Source organism: Canis lupus, chromosome 8 (assembly GCF_048164855.1).
Source record: "Canis lupus baileyi chromosome 8, mCanLup2.hap1, whole genome shotgun sequence".
NCBI classification, from domain to species: Eukaryota; Metazoa; Chordata; class Mammalia; order Carnivora; family Canidae; genus Canis; species Canis lupus.
Genome location: NC_132845.1, coordinates 37,531,149 through 37,549,887, shown reverse-complemented (window position 1 = coordinate 37,549,887; position 18,739 = coordinate 37,531,149). Strand labels below are relative to the sequence as shown.

The 18,739-nt window shown below is 61.2% G+C and overlaps 1 protein-coding gene across 2 annotated transcripts in view; it reads right to left on the bottom strand.

Annotated features, from left to right (window-relative positions):
- Positions 1 to 1,558: 1,558 nt before the first annotated feature.
- RAB11FIP3 (RAB11 family interacting protein 3) overlaps positions 1,559 to 18,739 on the bottom strand; it is a 79,701-nt gene continuing 62,520 nt past the window's right edge. Inside the window, exons 6-15 of one of the 2 annotated variants that reach the window (XM_072835058.1) lie at positions 18,364 to 18,498; positions 14,472 to 14,507; positions 10,947 to 11,040; positions 10,124 to 10,227; positions 6,590 to 6,730; positions 4,512 to 4,593; positions 3,684 to 3,821; positions 3,355 to 3,510; positions 3,077 to 3,217; positions 1,559 to 2,996 (exon numbers count right to left, since the gene is read on the bottom strand). In XM_072835058.1, the coding sequence (XP_072691159.1) occupies positions 2,883 to 2,996; positions 3,077 to 3,217; positions 3,355 to 3,510; positions 3,684 to 3,821; positions 4,512 to 4,593; positions 6,590 to 6,730; positions 10,124 to 10,227; positions 10,947 to 11,040; positions 14,472 to 14,507; positions 18,364 to 18,498 (1,141 nt within the window). In that variant the 3' untranslated portion in view covers positions 1,559 to 2,882. The remainder of the gene's footprint in view (positions 2,997 to 3,076; positions 3,218 to 3,354; positions 3,511 to 3,683; positions 3,822 to 4,511; positions 4,594 to 6,589; positions 6,731 to 10,123; positions 10,228 to 10,946; positions 11,041 to 14,471; positions 14,508 to 18,363; positions 18,499 to 18,739) is intronic. The other variant, XM_072835057.1, reaches the window with a different exon arrangement.

The window sequence follows — 18,739 nt, the reverse complement described above, 5'->3', positions numbered from 1 at the left end:
CCGGGGCACTTCAGGGTTAGGGTGGAGGGCGGGGGGGCTTCCTGGCTGGCAGTGAGCACTGCTGTTTGCATTTACGGTGGAGTTCCACCAAGTGTTCTGCGGCCCCACCCTGTGCCCCGGGGGCCAGGGAGGCTGGGAAGCCCAGGGCAGGGGCCAGGCCTGGGCGGCCAGGGGGCCAGACAGTGCACAGGCCCCTACGGGTTTAAGAGCATAAACAAAACACCCGATGGAGCCAGGCGTCCTCCCCGCTTCCAGCTTCTCCATCTGTGGGCTCCAGACGCACAGGGTAGGCAGAGGGCCAGGGTCACCCAGGGCATCAGGCTGGGGACAGGGCTCTCCTGGACCCCCACCGACCTGACCCTGGGGTTGGGGCCTGCAGCCAATGCCTCAACAGTGCCATCTGTCCCCAGCCCCCAGTTCTGCTGGTCCCACCTGTGGGCACCAGGGCAAAAGTCCCACTGACCGGCTTGGCAACAGGAGCCCGTCGCACCGCCTGCATAGGGAACTGTCCACTCTGGGCACTAGGACCGCAGGTGGGACCTGCAGTATCACTCACCCCAGACCCTGGAAAACTAGCAGGGAAGTGGCTCTGGGCAGGGTCTTGGCCTTGGACGTGTCCACACCCCAACAGCCCCCCAGGTTCCCCCTCACTGCCACCCCACAGAGCATCCAGGTCTCCCAGGCCTGACCTTGGGGACCCTCTGGAGTCCTGGGATCCCTGCTCATCACCAGCCAGGCTGTGTCCATTCACCACTGCTCTCAGGTCGTTGACCCGTGGCCAGCACATCTGGGCTCAAGCCCCTTCAGGGCCCTGCTGGGTTGGGGGTGGGGTCCTCGGCCTCCCCCAGGCCTCCGTTGGTATATCTGTGTCCAACACACAGGTAGCTCAGCGTGAGCAAGGTGGTAAATGCACGCTGGCTGCTCCTGTGGATGCCTGGGCCGCGGGCTAACAACTCCCACTTCCAATCAGCCTTGCCCACTCATCCCCAGAACCTTCTCATCGTCCTCCCTGTGATGACAGTGGTACCTGGGCTCTCCTCCCCAGCCTGGCCGCCCAGGCTACCTTCCTGATCCTGGAGCCGAATCCTGTCGGGGTGTGTGGTTCTGGTGGGAGTGATCTGCATGACCCACAGGCCCTGATCCCTGGTTACACATCCTGGCCTGTGATGTGCCCCTGTGGCCCCCACGCCCCAGGAGGGCCCCTCAGCTGAGCTCTGCCGGTATGCAGCCTGGAGGTGGCACCCTGGGGCCTCCAGGAGGGCTCTCCTGCAGCCGGACGCCTCACACCCCTCCCTGGGGGGCCGTCGGACCTCTGTGCACAGGCAGCTCTAATCCTCAGGAGACTATCGTGGCCTTGCCCCCGAGCACACAGACCACCACTGCTCTGCCTCAAGAGTCCTTCTCCCGGGGAAGGAGACAGGGTCACTGTGCAAGCGGAGGCCGGGGCGTCCGTGCAGAACACCTCCCGGCAACTCTGCTTTATGGTTACGGGGCCGCTGAGTGACGGACAGAAACAGACCTGCGTCAGCGTCCGCGGGACAGAGCTGGGCACGGAAAGCAGAGTTCCAGTATTTATTATCATACATATATATATTTTATGTGTATACACAGATAGTTTTCTCTCTTGGAAGTATTAAAAAATTGATCAACCTTCAATCTATAAAAAATACCTACTCTACATGATAGAAAAATCTCTCCTGCAAGTTTACACTGATTTACACCCAAGGCTTTCCCCAAAATGTACAATACGAGGCAACGTCTTAAATCTTAGTGTACAATGTGGGCCACAGGGAGGATGGAGGATGCAGGGGGCACACACGCCCACACACACGCACGCACACGCACACACACGCCTCACACACGCCCTCGCACACAGCATGGCCAGCCTGTGTGTAGGGCCTTGACCCACCCGGGAGCACTCAGGGGCTCCTGGTCCGTGCTCAGGCTCAGGGTGGGGGCAGGCCCAGCAGCCCCCACAGTGGGCAGAGCCTGGCAGGGGTGAACCAGGGCCAGGCAACGGCCTCCTCGAAGGAAGCCCCACGTTGCCGGGGGGCTGTTCTCTGCTCCTGACAACCTGCACCGCCCGGCCTCCCACAGAACGTGGCTCGGGGAAGGACGGCCACATCAGTGGCTTCCAACTCCCAGAGGAAGCTGCTTCCAGACACTGGGCCTCTGGCCTGGGGATCGGGACCTCACCCAGGGTGGCCACGGCCACGGGGGCGCCGTTTCTCACCAGGACACTCTCCACTCTCCACCCGCACCGCACCCCATCCGGAGAGCACACTCCACATGGAGCGACTCGCGAGTCCTGACTCAGAGCGGAGGTTCCTGCCCCGGCCCCCAGGGGGGTTAGTGCAGCAAGGGTCTGGGCCGTGGGAACAGCTGCGTGGCCTGGAGGTCCCTGGGTCTGAAGCTGGACTGCAGTGCGCCTGGCAGCTCATGGCCTGAGCAGCTGACGGGTCCTGCGGCTTCTAGCGGACCCTAGTGTGCACTGCCTCGCCCACCTGTACTCCCCACAGCACCGCCTGTGGCGAGAGGGTCCTGGGGCCCCTGTGACGTCCAGGTGAGGCACGGGGCAGCACACCGCGGGGATGTAGCCTTCCTCTCCTCCCTGATGGGCAGGGCGGCAGGGGGTCTCCACATGGGCGGGAGCTTGCAGAAGGGCTCGCCTGAGCCTGAGATGTGGTCTCTGCATCTCTGCGGACAGTAGGCCCAGTCCTACCCTCTCCTGCATGGGCCCCGATCCCAGGGCTCCCACTGTTCTCCCTCTGCAGACCCGTCAATGCACCCCAGCCCAGCCGCTGGTCTCAGCTGTGCGCGCACTGTGGCCATCTCTTGGGTGCGGATGGGGTGCTGGGCCCACCGGCTGGGCCTTCCTGCCTCTATTTAACCTCCAGGATGGAAGGGTTGGTCTCCATGATGGCCACGATGATGCGGTCAATGTAGTCCTGCAGGCGGAAGTTTATCTCCTCCTGCTTCTGAATTGCGTCCATGAGCTATGGGAAGAGCAATGGTCAGTGCCAGGCCGGTGCACAGACTGTGGCGCGTCGGGGCGCCGAGCCTGCACGGGCCTTACCTCATCTCGGGAGACAGAGCTGATCTCCGCAGCCAGGGACTCTGAGAAGGACGTGGAGAAGAGGTTCTTGGCGCCCTGGATGCTCAGGTTGATGATCTGCCCGTTGAGCTCATCATTCTGCTCCTTCAGGTTCCGGTTGTCCTGGGTCAGGGACGGGACAGCAGCGTCATTCTTGGCTGAGCCCACACAGCACTGGCCCCGACGGGGCTTGTGGCTCCGGACCCGCCCCCGCACGCCCCTGCCCCTCCTGCAGGGGTGCAGGGTGAGTCTGCCCGCACCTGCTTCAGCCTGCGGACCTCCTGCTCCAGCTCACTCTCGCGGGTGCGGCTGTTGTACTCCTGCAGGCCCACGCTGCTGCCCCGGCCCCTCCTCTGCTCGGCCTCCAGCTTGAAAAGCTGCAGGTGCTCCAGCTGCCTGCGCAGGTCCTCAATCAGCTGCGGGCAACCACGGGGGTGAGCTGGGCTCCCGGCACTCTGCCCTCGGCTTCCAGGCCAGTCCCAAGCAGATGACAAGCCCACCCTCCCCAAACACCTCACGCCCAGCACCCCTGCCCAGCACGATGCGGTTACCAGCCTCAGGTCTCAGGACATGGGCGCACCATGCTCACCTCCTGGGTGGCCTCCTTGTCCCTCTGGAACTGGTGCCTCTCGTGACTCAACCTGTCCCCCAGCTTCCTCCTGTTCTCCTGCTCATCACTGAGCCGCAGGGACAACTCTTCAATCTCATCCAGCAACTTCTGCTTCTCCTGTGAAAGTAGGGTACTGGCTGCCAACATGCCTGCCTGCTGCCCTGTCCACGGAGCTTTCCTGAGCGGGCTCAGGACATGCAGGGTGCGTGCAAGCCACCCCATCATGGCTGAGGTGCACACAGCAAGCACACAGGTGGGCCTGGGGAGCTCTTGGTGTGGGGTGGCTGTACAGGCCACAGGGGCAGCTTCTCAGGGGAGGCAGGGCAGGGACGACCCACGCAAGACCAGGATCTGACCCATGGTCACTCCGCGGAAACTGCGCACGGGAGCCAGAGCCCATGTGGTCTTGGATGTCCTGGCAGGGAGGGGAGGCTGGGGGAGCAAGGCCTCTCGAGTGAACACCTGCAGGACAGGGCACAAGGGTCCAGCTGGTCGGCCCCTCAAGGCCATCAGCCTAGAATCGGACTGCAGGTTCCTCTCAGCTGAACCTCTGCACCCACGGGTCCCATGTCCGTGGGAAAGATGGGACGCCAAGCAGGGACCAACACCTTCCAGCAAAGTGACGGCCAGGCCCAGGCTGTGCCTGTCCCCGCCAGCGTCATCAGCTTGCTCTACAGAGCAGCACGTCCTCCGGGCCTGTGGTCATAGCCCTGGCTGGGGGGCTGCCCTGCAGCTGGCCCAGCTGACCTCAGGCCGCGTGCTGGGGGCTGGGCCCCGTGTACGCAGTGCTCCCAGCTAACTGCTCACCTCCTCCAGGCGCTCGATGTTAGCCTTCAGGCAGGGCGTGCAGGACCTCAGCTCCCCGTTCTCCTCGTCCAGCTGCTGCAGCCTGAGACACAACAGCGAGGCTGCGACCTCACACCCAAGAAACGGGTCTCCTTGAGGGTGGGAGCCCACGGTCTCAGCAGCCCTGCTGGGAGCCACTGGGGACGCAGACAGGCTCCCCAACACACCCCAGCCCTTATGCACCACTCGGGCACCTGAGGGCCCAGCTCTTCTGTAAGCCAGGACGGTGATTAAACATACTCTGGGCGTGGGGATACTTCTGGGTTTATAAAACCATAAACACAACCCTGGCCCCTTACAGCTTCCCGCATGGCATGTGTTCATTGCCGCAGTGCCCTTGCCACAGCCCTCGGCCACCCCAGGACATACTAGTCACCACACCACAGTCTCCCTTTATTTCCCATCCCAGGGCCCCCCGGGCCACACTGCCCTCAGCCGCCTGGTCTCCTGCGTCCCCCTGGTCGCTGGCGGTCTGCAGGACTCCTCTGGCTTTTCAGGACCCTGGCGGTTTGATCAGTTCTGGTCCCGTATATGGTACGACGCCCCTCACCCCGGGCGTGTCTGGTGTGTCTCGTGACGGGACGGTCACAGAGGGGAGGTGCCCTCGTCACCAGATCAGGCACCTGGGTCCACACGACTCCACGGGTGATGCCGAGCCGGGTCACCCGGTGAGGTGCGTCTGCAGGTGTCTCCTCCCGTCGGGTCACTGGGCCCAGCGTGCGCCCAGGTTATCATCTGGGATTCCTCTGTAGGGAGGGCTTGTGCGCTCCCCTCCACTTCTTCCTCGGTCCTCACCTTTCCTTTCGCGTCGGGTTATGGTCCAACAGTATTATCATCAGTGTGATACTCCAAGTGTCCCGGCTTTGACCACCAGGAGCCCTGGGAGTGGCCCATCACCGTGTGGATGTGTCTGAGCACTTCCCCTATGTTCTGACGCTAGGACATGCTGCAGGCTCCGCTGGCTCCTCCCCCGCGCCAGCCACAGACTCGGCCTCTCTCCAAGGACGCTGGTTCCTTTCCAGTCCTCACCATAGTGCTGCCTCCTGCAGCCCCCTGTACTGACCACCGTGGGCTGAGGCCACGCCGGAGCTGCCTCTGGGCTGGGCTGATCTCAGGGCCCTGATCTGCCCCCCTCCAGCCCCTAGGAAGTGCAGGAGGCTGACCGGACCCAGGCGCAGAGTGGGCGGCAGGACTGCTCTGAAGCAGTGACATGGAATCCTGCCTGGTTCCCCTAGGGCATCAGGACACCCGGTCTACGTCACACCTGGCAGGTACTGTCCTGTACAGAGCCCTAGGGGAGGAACACTGAACCACACCGCCGAGGCCCAGGAACAAGGTCAGCCAGCTGCCCGGGCCTCGCCGGCCCCGAGCAGCACCCCACTCCGTCTGCACGCAAGGAGGGCCCAAGTCCAGATGGCCGGCACGGCTCCACGTGCAGCCCCTTCCATGGCCGAACTCTGCAAAATGCACCGAGCTCTTCTCTGGTAACGACAACGTGCCCCAGCCCCAGGAGCTGGAGAGGGCTAGAGCCACAAGACATGGAGTCCTCTCACAAGTTCTGAAAGCGGCTCTGGCTCAGCTCACAAGCCCTATGAAATGCCCCCCTCCCTGAGGAGCTCTGGGGGGCTCTCAGGTGGGCTCTCAGGAGCCTCTTCACCTGTCTGCCGACACATGCAGGTTCTCTCTCAGCAACACTCTCAGAGCTCTGCTCGCTGGCCCCGCTGTACGCAGGTGGCATCCCTCCAGCCTGGACCCCGCGCGGGGCTGCCGTTGCTCTCGAACTTTTACTGATGTCGTGTGCAGGCCGTGCACCCCCCTTCCTGACTTTTCAAAGGCTTAACTCCATAGGAGCAGGAAGGCACTTCCGTCAAGTCCCAGAAAGGGCTGGTGCTCTGGCCAGGAGGATGGCAGCGCGCGGGGTCTGAGCACTCGCATCTGGAGCGGTGTGACAGCTTTCCTCAGGGGGCTTTCCCCTTTCCCCTAACCCTGCTCCATCCCCAGCAGCCCTCGGCCAGGCCAGCCCCAGGGGAGCGCCCCACCTGGCCTGCAGGCTCTCCACCTCGATGCTCCGCTCCCGCTCCAACTTGCACACCAGTTCTCGGTGCCTCCGCGCCTCCTCCAGCGCCATCTCACAGGCTCGCAGCTCCTGCTCCTTCAGCTGCTCCTCAAGGGCATTGGCTCTGTGAAGGTGAAGGGGGGGTAAGAGGCCTTCTGCTCTGCCTGTCTGTGCCCACCTGGAGGCGGGGCGGCAGAGCTGGGGAGACTCCCACCCACAGCTGTGGTCGGGGATGTTCTGAAACAGAGCGTGTGCCCCCTAGACGGCCCCTGCGTCCCATACCCGCACCCAGGGCCTCAGAACCCTGGCAACGTCCCAACAGCGGGGACGGTCTCCATCGCTCTCAGGCAGTCCCAGTGCGTGGATAGGAGCCCTCCCAGGTGCCCACCCCCGGTAGCACCTTGCACCGACACTGCAGGCTGGGCAGCTAGGTCACCACGGCAGAGGCGAGAGCAGGAGTTTGCAAGAACATGAGGACAGAGGAAATGTTCACACCGGGGCCCTGCCCCTGCCCACCACGCCCAGCTGTGGGACACAAGGGCTGACCACCCTGAAGACAAGGGCTCCAGGCCCTGCCCACGGAGCCCAAGCCCCGGCCCCAAGCTGTGCACGCACATAGGCTTCTCAACCTCTTTTTGGTGTGTCACACCTGAGAGCGAACGGAGCTCCATGGGAAGTGTGTTGACGCAATGCAGCCAATGCAAACACAGAGGAGGACCTCGCGCAGGAGAAAGGCCTTACAATTCACAGCTCAGTGGATACCACTCCAGGCAACAGGAGCAGCACGTCAGGAGGACATTTAGAAACTAATTCTTAGAAATTGACAATTTGAGAAGAAAAAAATTTTAAGTTCAGTAGGAGAGTTGAAGGAGAAAACCGAGGATATTATATTTTTAAAAAGAGAAACATGGGGTGCCTGGGCAGCTCTGGGATTCAGCGTCCGACTCTTGAGCTAAGCTTGGATTCTGAGATCAAGCTCCATGCCCACCTTAAAGAACGGGGAAGTAATGAAAAGGAAAAGAAAGTCCCAGAAGGTTTAACACATTTGATGAACAAAAGTTCAGACAAATAAGGAAATAAAGCAAAATAAAGTATAGAGAAATCATTCTGAAAACCTTCCCGTGGGCGCCCGGGTGGCCCAGTGTTTGAGCATCTGCCTTGGGCTCAGGGCATGACCCGGGGTCCCGGGATTGAGTCCCGCTTCCGGCCCCTGCACAGAGCCTGCTTCTCCCTCCACCTGTGTCTCTGCCTCTCTCTGTGTGTCTCTCATGAATAAATAAAATTTAAAATAGATTAAAAAAAATAAAACCTTCCTGAAGCTGAGGGATATCTTTGAGATGAAAACATTGGAACCCACGTGCCAGCACAGGAAACGAGATCCTCCGGCGTCCAGGGGGAGAACTCAGACCCCACAGAGGGCAGCAGAGCCCGCCTGCCAGGTTCCTGGGAGCCCTGCTTCCGGCTATAGTTCCAGACCCGGCCACACGATCAGTGCACAACACGCCCCAGGCACACGAGGCCTCAAGAGCCTGCTCCTGTGCATCCCCCACTCCCCCGCAACCATCCAGGATGTCCTCTGCAGACAACCAATGAGCACGAGAAGAAGAAAACATGGGATCCAGAAAGCAAGAAACCAAGCATGAGGGAAACCTGGGTGGCTCAGCTGGTTGTGTCCAACCCTTAGTTTTGGCTCAGGTCATGATCCCAGCCAGGGTCATGAGATCAGGGCCCATAGTGGGCTCCCTGTTCTGCGAGGAGTCTGCTTGAGATTCTCTCTCTGCCCCTCCCACTCACACATGTGTACGCATGTTCTCTCTCTGAAATAAATTTTTAAAAAGATTTTATTTCTTTATTTGAAAAAAAGAGAGTGTGCACGCACGTGCAGAGGGAAGGGTCAAAGGGAAGGGGAGAAGCAGAGTCCCTGCCGAGCAGGGAGCCTGACATGCGGCTCGATCCCAGGACCCGGAGATCATGACCTGAGCTGAAGGCAGATACTTAACCTACTGAGCCATTGGGCGCCCCATAAGTAAATCTTAAAAAAAAAGCCAAGCACGAGAGCCTGTGTGGGATCTGGGGTGCAGGGAGAGGGGCAGCAGCCATGCAGCAGGCTGGCAACAATGTGAAAACCAGGAACCGTCAAGAAGCAGCAGAACCTGCTGTCCTTAGGAGAGCTCAGGACACAGCCTGAGCCGCGCACGCCCTGGGCCGGAGAGCGTGGACTTCCCAGTCCATACATGGGTAACTGGTGTGTCCCATCAGACAGACGGTGCCTCCCCAGGCAGCGGGAGAAACGACAGGGCGGCCCATCCAGGTTTCCCTGGACGTGGACACGGAGGGAGAGCAAACGTCTCTGGAGATGTGGCATAGGCTGGGCGCAGAGCCACAGCCCAGCCTCGGGCCACGCAGCCAGCTGTGCTGTGAGAGCAGGGGGCAGCCGGCCAGCCCAGGCTCTGGACAGCACAGAGGACCTGCTCCTACCGTGCAAGTGACACCCGGGTGGCACCTCGTGACGACTCGTTCTACTCCGCATCCAGAGAGCAGCCTGCCTGCCCCACACTGGAGGCCGGGTCGGGAAGGTCAGTGGCACCCGGGACGCAAGCATCCCCTGCAGGAGCCACGCGAGGGTGTCACGGCCTGTGTCCACCTGCCGAGTCAGGGCTCAGCGAGCACACGGAGGCTGCGGGGGGTGGGCCTTTCCCTGAGGTCACAGTGTCTGGCGGGACCTCCTTCACGCCCCCGTGGGCATCGCCACCATCCTAGCCCCAGAAGACTGTCCCCCTGGCACCTAGGCCCCGCCAGGCCCACCCAGAGAACACGCTCCTGAGCCAGGCTCATAGGCTGCACGGCACAACTGGTTACACAACACAAAGTCCCTGCGGGGGAAGTCACACCACTGCCTCCGTGATGCGCCGTCCGCCTTGGTGCGTGCTGCCCCACCGGCCCACACGGTGCGTCCTCTCCATCAGCACTTCCCGGTCTCCTCACCTCCGCTAAGTGCCTGCGAGAACCCGCCTGCTCCCAGGGTGGTCCAGCCCCCAGTTCACCCGGGCCTCGGTGCCCTTGCCTGCAAGCTGGGGGCAGCAGGGGCATCTGCCTCCCAGGACACATGGGAGGGGATGGGGATGATGTGGGTGACTCGAGCACAGCAGTCGTCCAGAGTAACAAGACTGCCTCCAGCACAGGGTCAGGAAAGCTTCTCAGAATCGGGGACACAGGCCTTCCCACGTGGCCTCTGCCTCCATCGAAGGCCAGCCTCTACCTGGCACTTGGTGTGGGTGGCGGGGGTGCTGGCCCCACTGCTCCTGAGAGGGGAGGTAGTGCCTCCCCTCGCGCCTTCTTCCGGGGCCTGAAAGGTGCCAGGGGAGAGTGCAACATGCGGGAACCCCGCTCAGGAGGCCCGGGGCACTGGCCCCTGACCTGGTTCCCAGCAGCTGATGAGGAGACTGCTCCAGAGCAGTGGCCGAGGCTGCGAGGTGGGGCCTCACCAACAGGCAACCAGGACCAGAACCCCCCTCACCTGTGCACCAGCTGCAGGTTCTCCTGCCTCAGGCGGCTGTGCTGCTCCCCGTTGGCAGCTGTGTCCTTCTCCAGCTCCGACACCCGCTTCTCCAGGAACACAACCTTGGTAGTGACACAGGGGTGTCAGAACCGGGAGGCAAGACAGCCTGCATCCCCAGCCAACTGTTCAGGAGGCCGTGTCCACTGCACTGGAGCAGGCCCATCTCAATCACGGAGGAGGAGCATGCGGGGGGACAGAAGGAAGGAGGAGGAGCGCTGGGGAGACAGGGGAGACGGGAGGGAGCACGTGGGGGGGACGGGAGGGAGTACGTGGGGGGGACGGGAGGGATAGCAGGAAGAGCTTGTGCAGGGAACGAGAGGCAGGAGGAGCACGTGGTGGGGATGAGATGGATGGTAGGATGAGACGGGAGTCAAGAGGAGCATGTGGGGGGGACGAGAGGCAGGAGGAGCACAAGGGGGAGATGGGAGGGATGGGAGGAGAAGCACATGGGGGGACGGGAGGAGGTGACCGTGTGCTGTCACACCCCTTCCACAGGAAGGCCGCCGGGGGAACCCAGCCCCACTGGCTCTGTGGTCAGCACCCTGAACCCAGAGCACCCTCACATCCTGCCTCCAGGGCCAGGGCACTGATAGGCCCACAGATGAACACGGGGTACAAGCGACCTCTCCCCTTGCACCCCCAGCCCCGGGGCCCTGAGGACACCTGCTGGACGACGTGAGGGCTGGTGAAGAATGTAATCAGCCCCCGGTGGCAGCACCACCCCTGTCAGCCCTGCAGCCAGCCCTGTCCCCCGTCCCCCAGGCCACAGCCCAGGCCCTACCTTGTCAGCAATGTCCTCCTCCATCCCCTCCACGGGGTCTGGGGCAGGGTCCTGCAGGGACTCCATGGTCAGGGCCCCCGATTGGTGCAAGTGCCTGTGGAGAAGACACAACAGGACAGTACAGACGAGGCCCTTGAGCAGTACACAAAGGGGAAGGGTCAGGGGTTCTGTCAACATGAGCGTTTCCAGTGTGCAGGCTGATGTGAGAACCAGACCCGGGCAGCCCTGGGCCCCAGCCTCCACCAAACAGGGTCCCGGCAGGACGCTGTGACCCAAGTGCCACAGAGAACCCCGCTGCTCTTTGGAACCTGACCTCCTGGACTCCCTCCCTGGCAGTTAATGGGTGAGGGTACTTTGTCCTCGGGTCATAAAACACGACGTCACTCCTCGCTCCGATGTGAAATTATCTCACCTTCCACCATGGGCCCCGGAAACAGGACTTCAGGACCATGACCTGCACACCTAGCGTCCCCACATGTGCTCTTGCTACTTCATTTGTGGCAGCCACAGGGAGGGAGCGGGGGTGTCCCCTGGGGTCGAGCTCGGGGAGGGGCAGAGACAGCATGCTCCCCTGTGGCAGCAGGCTCCAGGGGCAGCGCTGTGGGCCAGGCCAGGGGCTGTGCGGCCCAGGCACCCCGTGGGCCTGTGCGGACCCCTGCACCCTCAGAACTCCTGCCCTCACTCCTCAGCCACCGGCACCCTGGCAGGTGCTCAGCAAACACGTTTGCAGTCACTCTAGGGACAGTCCTGTTGGCTGCTGAGACAGTGTATCAGCTCTAATGTCCCTGCACGTAAACGTCTCAGGGCGTTTGCAGAGTGCCTGCGGCGCGTCCCCTGTGCCGACCGGGCCCCGAACTCGGCAGCCTGACATTCAGAGCTGTGGGGCCTTGAGAAAGCCACCGACCTCCCTGAGCCTCACTCGCCTATGAAGTGGGGATCACAAGCCACAATGAGCTGTAAGCGAGGACATGTGTGAACAGCTCCCATCAAGGACGAAACGCAGACTAAGAATTCAATGAGATGCTATTAGACATTATACCGAACGTCTCCATGTTATCACCACACAAGTTCTCTCTCCTTTTTGGTATTCACTGACGCTGTGCGTTTCTTTTTTTTTTTTTTTTTTTTTTTTTTAATTTTTTTTTTTAATTTTTTTTAATTTTTATTTATTTATGATAGTCACAGAGAGAGAGAGAGAGAGAGAGAGAGGCAGAGACATAGGCAGAGGGAGAAGCAGGCTCCATGCACCGGGAGCCTGATGTGGGATTCAATCCCGGGTCTCCAGGATCGCGCCCTGGGCCAAAGGCAGGCGCCAAACCGCTGCGCCACCCAGGGATCCCACGCTGTGCGTTTCTTAAGTTTTTCTGAGAACTGTTTGAAGGGCATCTTTGCCCCTGGGATCCCAAGTCCCCTGACGCGTCCTGGGTGCGACGGAGCACCCTCCTGTGGATGTCCTCGGACTCCCTGAGGGACACAGAGCCCAAAGGTCATCCTGTTCTGTCCAGTGCTGCTTTTCAACGCCTGTGACTTTGGCCCGAACAAGAGCTCCTGATGTCACTGCTGGGGCAGGAAACGGCCCAGCCCAGCCCCAGAGACCAGCCTGCAGAGAAGCCACAGCCTGGGGTCACCCGTCCTGAGCTCCCAGAAGGCAGATGGCAGCACGTTAGGCACATGCTGGGGAGGTGTTTGTGCAAATCCACCCTGATACACCCCAAGGGGGGCCTCCTGCGCTGTGCCCGCGCAGCTGCCCCGTGGAGGTCCTGCTGGTGCTTTCCTGTCCTGAGGCCGGCTCTGTGCTGGCACCTCCAGGTCCTCATGTGCACACTGACCCCAGAGCCACTTGCACCTGGGTCACGCCCCCAGCCCGGTTGCAGAGGCCAGAGCTGGTGGGTCCAAACCCCACGATGCGGCGACAGGGCTGCAGGCAAAGGTTGAGACACTGAGACGTGGAAGCACCAGCTGTTTTGAGTTTCCCTAGAACTCTAGTGCTGGTTTTAAGGACAAAGAGGCAGCAGACAACTGCGTGCAGAATGCAGAACAGGCCGTTTGTGGACAGGGACTACAAACACCTGTGGACGGGGCTTTCCTACCAGGTGTCTGCGAAGGGAAGATCACGTTCTCAGAGGGGGTTTCAAAGGAGCAGGCAGGCGGAGCCCGAGCTGAGGCAGCGCAGGCCGGGGGGCGGCGGGAGAGCACTCCCTTCCTTGGTTTCAGGCCCTGTAGCCATCTGGGGTGGAACACGGCAGGCAGAGGGAGGACTGGTGATCTGCGTGTGGTTGAAACAAACGCCCTGTTCCTAGGAGTCTGGGAGCCCTGCTATCCGGGGGAGGGCGAGGACAAGTGCACAGGGGGGCTGGTGGCCTTCACCTCTGCTTCTGCTGGCTCCTAGGCCCTAGGACTCTATACAGAAAGAGCAACACAGGAGGTCCACACGCCCACAACAGAGAGGAGGCGTCAGGGAGGGGTGGCAGGGCTGTGGCTGACCCCTGCCTGGGACCACAGAGTGGCTGTGCAAAAGGCAGAGGTCTGGGGGGGGGGGGGGAGTGGACGGCTGGGGGTGATGGCGGGGAGGGACGGCTGGAGAGGGACACCGGGGGAGGGACAGCTGGGGGAGGATGGCTGGCGGACAGGAGAACAGCAGGGGAGGGATGGCTGGTGGGGGATGGTGTGGGGAGGACGGGCAGTGGATGGGGGGATGGCAGGGGAGGGAAAGCCTGGGGGGGACGGTAGGGAGGGATGGCTGGGGAAGGATGGCCGGTGGATGGGGGACAGCAAGGAGGGATGGCTGGGGGGGGATAGCTGGTGGACAGGGGGATGGCAGGGGAGGGCCAGCCGGGGAGGGGATGGCGGGCAGGCGGGGGCACAGCTGGGGGGGGGGATGGCTGGGGAAAGACGGCCAAGGAGGGACGGCTGGCAGGGGGATAGTTGGCGGGGCAAGCAGCAGTACTGCAGCCAACCGACTCTAGAAGCGGAGGCCTGAGAAACGAGAGCGCACTGTGCGGCGTCCTGTGGGGGGCACTGGCACCGCGGCCCGTATGACCTGTGCTGAGCCAGCCGGGCAGGGGCAGGGAACCCGGCCATGCCGCCACCTCCCACCGCACGGACGGCCACCAAAGTGTGTCCTTCACGTCTCTGCCATCTTCTCCTCGCTGTGGTGCCGGCGGGGCGGGCAAGCCAGAACCCACGTCCGGGCCTCGCCAAGACCCTCACTCACACTGCCATGGGCTCATCGACAGCCACGCATGGGGATGCCACCGTGCCCTCCCGGACCTCGCAGCACAGGCCTGGTGAGCTGGGAGATTCCAGCACAAACCTCCCCGCGCGAGGCACGGTCTGCCCACGGCAGCGGTCACTCTTGTCACAAGCCACCCCCAAGAATTATTTTCAGTCCCAGAGCACGAGAAGTGACTTGCACAGGTTTACAACAATACCTTGGAGAAGAGTATTTTCCAAACATGTTTCTAAAAAGCTACGATCAGTGACCCGTTTCAGGAGAACGTCTCAAAGCAGCCAGGGGTCTCCTACCTTGCCACCTTCCTGCTGGAGAGCCGCTTCGCTGGACTGTGTAAAATCAAAATAAACAGGAAAATCGTGTCAGAACAGACAGGGAGGAACGGGAGGAAACAGGAAGCAGGCTGGAGAGATACGGGCTGGGGGCTCTCCCAGCAGGCCCAAGGTCGGCCGCGTATGCGGAGCACCAGCCCCGGGGCTCCCAGGGCCTTGGCCAGGCCTCTCCCACAGAAGCCCCAGATGGAGCTGTGACCGGATCGCAGCCCGGGCCCAGCGGCTGCCGGGGCCCAACGCCTCCCCGCCATGGCTGGCCATCAGATGCCCCATGGACAGAGGCACAGGCCTGCTGGCGACGGGAGGTCTCATCATCAGCCATAACGCAGGCACTGGACCAACATGGTCCAGGACCCCACCCCGGCCGTGACTCGGAGGCCCGTTCTGCGGCCACTTTGGGGCAATAAATACGGTCAATCACATGTCGTCCAGCTGACGGAAGCATCAGCAATGGCAAGAAAGGCCAAACTTACCTTGATTTATTTCTGAACGCGACTGCTAAGCTATGGGCCTCAGCCAGAGAAGACACGAGCCCCTCCAGCACTGGAAGCAGGCCCCTCGTGTCCCTTACCGCGACGGGCCTCCACTCCCCTGGCCCGGGCTACCCCGGAGGAATGCGCTGCCTCAGTTACCCATTCAGGTCGCCCCACCTCCAGGCGCGTCCCTCCTACTTGTTCCGTGGAATCGGATGTAGGCCCCCTCCCGATCTCTCTTGCGTGCTCTCCGGGTACAAGGGGGCCACAGGGACCCCGTGTCCACGGGCCCTCGGCTACATGTGGGCCCTCTCACCCCAGAACCTCCCCCACCCCTGCCCAGCGGCAGCAGCGGCACCCTCAGGGCTCTGCGAGCCTTGGGCCACGGATGCCTCTGTGGACACCCCTCCTGGGGGGCCTCCTGCAGCAAGAGAGCAGACTGCCTCAGGGTCTGGAGGGGAGGCACCCACCAAGCCCCGCTGGCGGGGTGCCGAGGGGCGTCCGTGGCAAGCCTGCCCTGAGTGCTGGTGGCGGGCTGCTCCCTGAAGCTGCTGTTGTCGCGAGCTCCCTCCCCTGAGCAGACCGCGCCTCATCGCTTGGTCCCCGGTTCAAACTGCTGTGTGCTCCCCTCTCCTGGCAGGACCCCGAGCGACACCACACTGTGCATCCTAGCATCCCCGGACTCCCGGCCCTACCAGGACAGGACAGACTCGGGGTGCATGTCGGCCCCGTGCAGACAGCCCGGCCAGGCCACCTCGGGGGTTTATAATTTGAAAACAGACCTATTACTCTTCATTTCTTAATATTCTTGTTAATTTCTACAAAACAACTTGTATTCCTGGAGGCTCCCGGGTCCCTGAAAAGCAGGATCCCTAGAGGCACGCTCTGAGGTTCACTGGGAGACGATAGATTTAACATCAAAGCTTCCAGATACAGGTGGGACCGAATCACCTTTTGCCGTCCACAAACTATGACCCAATACATCTATTTTGTGGCAACTCCAGGGAAACCAACTAGCAAGACCTAGATCTCCGTAACGTCAGCGTCTGGGACAAATTTCCTGACAGCTGTGTCTTGATTACAGCAACAGTGTTAACGGCATAGGAGCCCATGTCAACAGGGTCCTCCTTGGAGCACGGCTGGGGCTGGACTTGGAGCCACACTGAGCTGCGCCCCAGGCTCCCCTCAAAAGGCCCAGCAGAGGCGACTGAGGCCGTCCTGCAGCAGGCTGTCAACACAGCAAAAGATCACTTCTAAAGTGTCCAGGAATGAGGGACCCCTGGAGAGCTCAGCGGTGGAGCATCTGCCTTCAGCTCAGGGTGTGACCCCGGGGTCCTGGGATCGAGTCCCACGTGGGGCTCCCTGCATGGAGCCTGCTTCTCCCTCTGCCTGTGTCTCTGCCTCTCTCTGTGTCTCAGGAATACATAAATAATGAGAGATGAGATACGTGTCTCTGTGCTTACTATCAAATACAGAGATGGCACTCCTGGCCTGGAACCCATGGAGGCAGGACAGCAGCCTCTGCACGGGGAGCACAGGTGACCCCCAGCCAGGTGGAGGGGCCTTCCTGGAGCTCTGGGCACCAGCTACACACACAGGATGAAAGGCTAGTTTTCCCTGCGACAGAGGCCAGCAGCTGTTGGGAGTCAGTAAAGGCCACATTTCCCCCCAGTCTCCCTGGAAGGCTAGGTTCTCAGCAGAACTGTGGGGACCTCCCCCCAGACCCTGCTCTGAAGCGGCCGACTGGCCACAAAGATCCCTCTGCACTCGACTGGGCATTTGCTGGATTCCAGTCTGTGCGGTGGGTGCTGCACAGAACATAAAAAAAACGGGTTGGGGGCGCCTGGGGGGCCCCGTCGGTGAAGCGCCTTCAGCTGGGGTCACAGTCTCAGAGTCACGATCAAGCCCCACTGGGCTCCTGCTCCCTCGACCTCTGCCCCCTCCCCTGCTCGTGCTCTTTTGCTTGCTCTCTTACTCTCAAATAAAATCTTAAAAAAAAAAAAAAATGCAAAAAGAAAAAGGTTGAAGATACTGAATGTGGTGCATTGGACCCAGAGGCAGGTGAGCAGTCCAACAGGGCTGCCAGCCATGGGGACCCACCGGGAGGGCCTGGCTTGGCCAGGCAGCAGTTTCTAGAGGACTACTCCTGCAAGCTTGCCGACCAGGATGGCTTCCTTCCTACCACAACTCATGTTACCTCCCAGCAGCAGCAGCCCGAGGCCCCTTCTTTCAAGAGCTCACCGCAGACAGCCGCCCTGGGGCCCACAGCACCCCTTCCCGCCCTGTCCACTAGGCGGGTGCTGCTGTGGGAAACCACCAACGGACCCCAGGGGCTTACCTGCACTACAAGCTTCATCAACCACGTGCTCAGTGGACATGCCCATAGGCACAAGCTACTCAAGCACGTTTTCTTCAACTGTCAAGTCGTGGGGAGCCAGCAAAAGGGCTGTCTCCTCCCCGAGCTCTGGCCTAAGCAGGCTGGTGCAGGGAACGGAGAGGGAGGCAAACACGGACGCACACGGGAACCGAGTGACAGGACGGGGACCAAGGCCGGGGCGGCGGGCACATGCTGGACCCCAGGGTAGTAAAGGTGGGTATCGTGGTAACAGGGTCTGAGGCAGCCTCACAGAACTGAGTGCGGGGACACCTGGCCGGCTCAGTCGGTGAAGCACAGGACTCTTGATCTCGGGGTTGTGGATCTGAGCCCCATGTTGGGGGCAGAGAATACTTAGAAATAAAAAAAAATCTTAAAAAAAAAAGGTCCAAGGGAAGGCTCACCTGATTTAAACAGACTCCTGGAAGCTCTTTACAAATGTGTGGGGTTTTTTTGTTTTTGTTTTTGTTTTTTAGAGCAAGAGATCATGAGGAGGGGGTGTGGGGGGATCCCAGCAGAGTCCACGCCAAGTGTGGAGCCTGACGTGGGGCTTGATCCCACAACCCTGAGGTCACGACCTGAACCAAAATCAGCAGTCAGAGGCCCAAGGGACAGAGCCACCCAGACGCCCCTCCAGATCTGTTTTTTTTTTTTTTGGGGGGGGGGGGTCCAAGTATACCCAACCAGCGGAGCAGGGACTTGGACCCAGATCTGTTTTTAAAGACGAAGCTTACTTTACATTTCACAAAGCCCTCTCATGTGACTCCTTTAGTAAAATGAGGAAGGCTGCTCTTTCTAGGTGCAGACTTTGCCTCACACGGACTTCCCCATGCAGGACCCACAGCGTGTGAAGGCTGTTTCCACCCGGGGTCGGCGGCAGTGGCTCAGATGGAGGCATGCACACAGCAGGGGCAGAGGGCACCCGACACAGGCTTGGCGCATGCGGGGCAGGGGGCGAGCGTCCCTCCCGCTGGACGAACAGCAAGGCCAGGCACTAGCCAGTTACCTATTCTTTTCAAGGTCACTCAGACGAGCGGAAAGATCCTCGAGGCGGTTGATTTGTTTGTGGCACTGGCTACAGTAAAACTCAAAAGCCTCATCAGTGAGGATGCTGTGCAGCTTTGCAGCAAGCGGGTCGGTGCTAGAGAGACGAGAAGCGTCAGTTCAGGAGACAGGGAGGACCCACCAGGTTATCTGCGACCCCGTGGATGGGCCCTGGCTACGGGAGACGCTGGCTCTTCCTCCGGACCGCTGGGAGCCCACCTCCCTCAGCGCCACCTCAGGACTGGCTGGAGCAGTGGGGGACGTGGCCACACACCTGTTCCTTCCTGCTCAGGTGCTCGGAGGAAACAGGTGCAGCCCATCGGCTCCATTCTAAAACA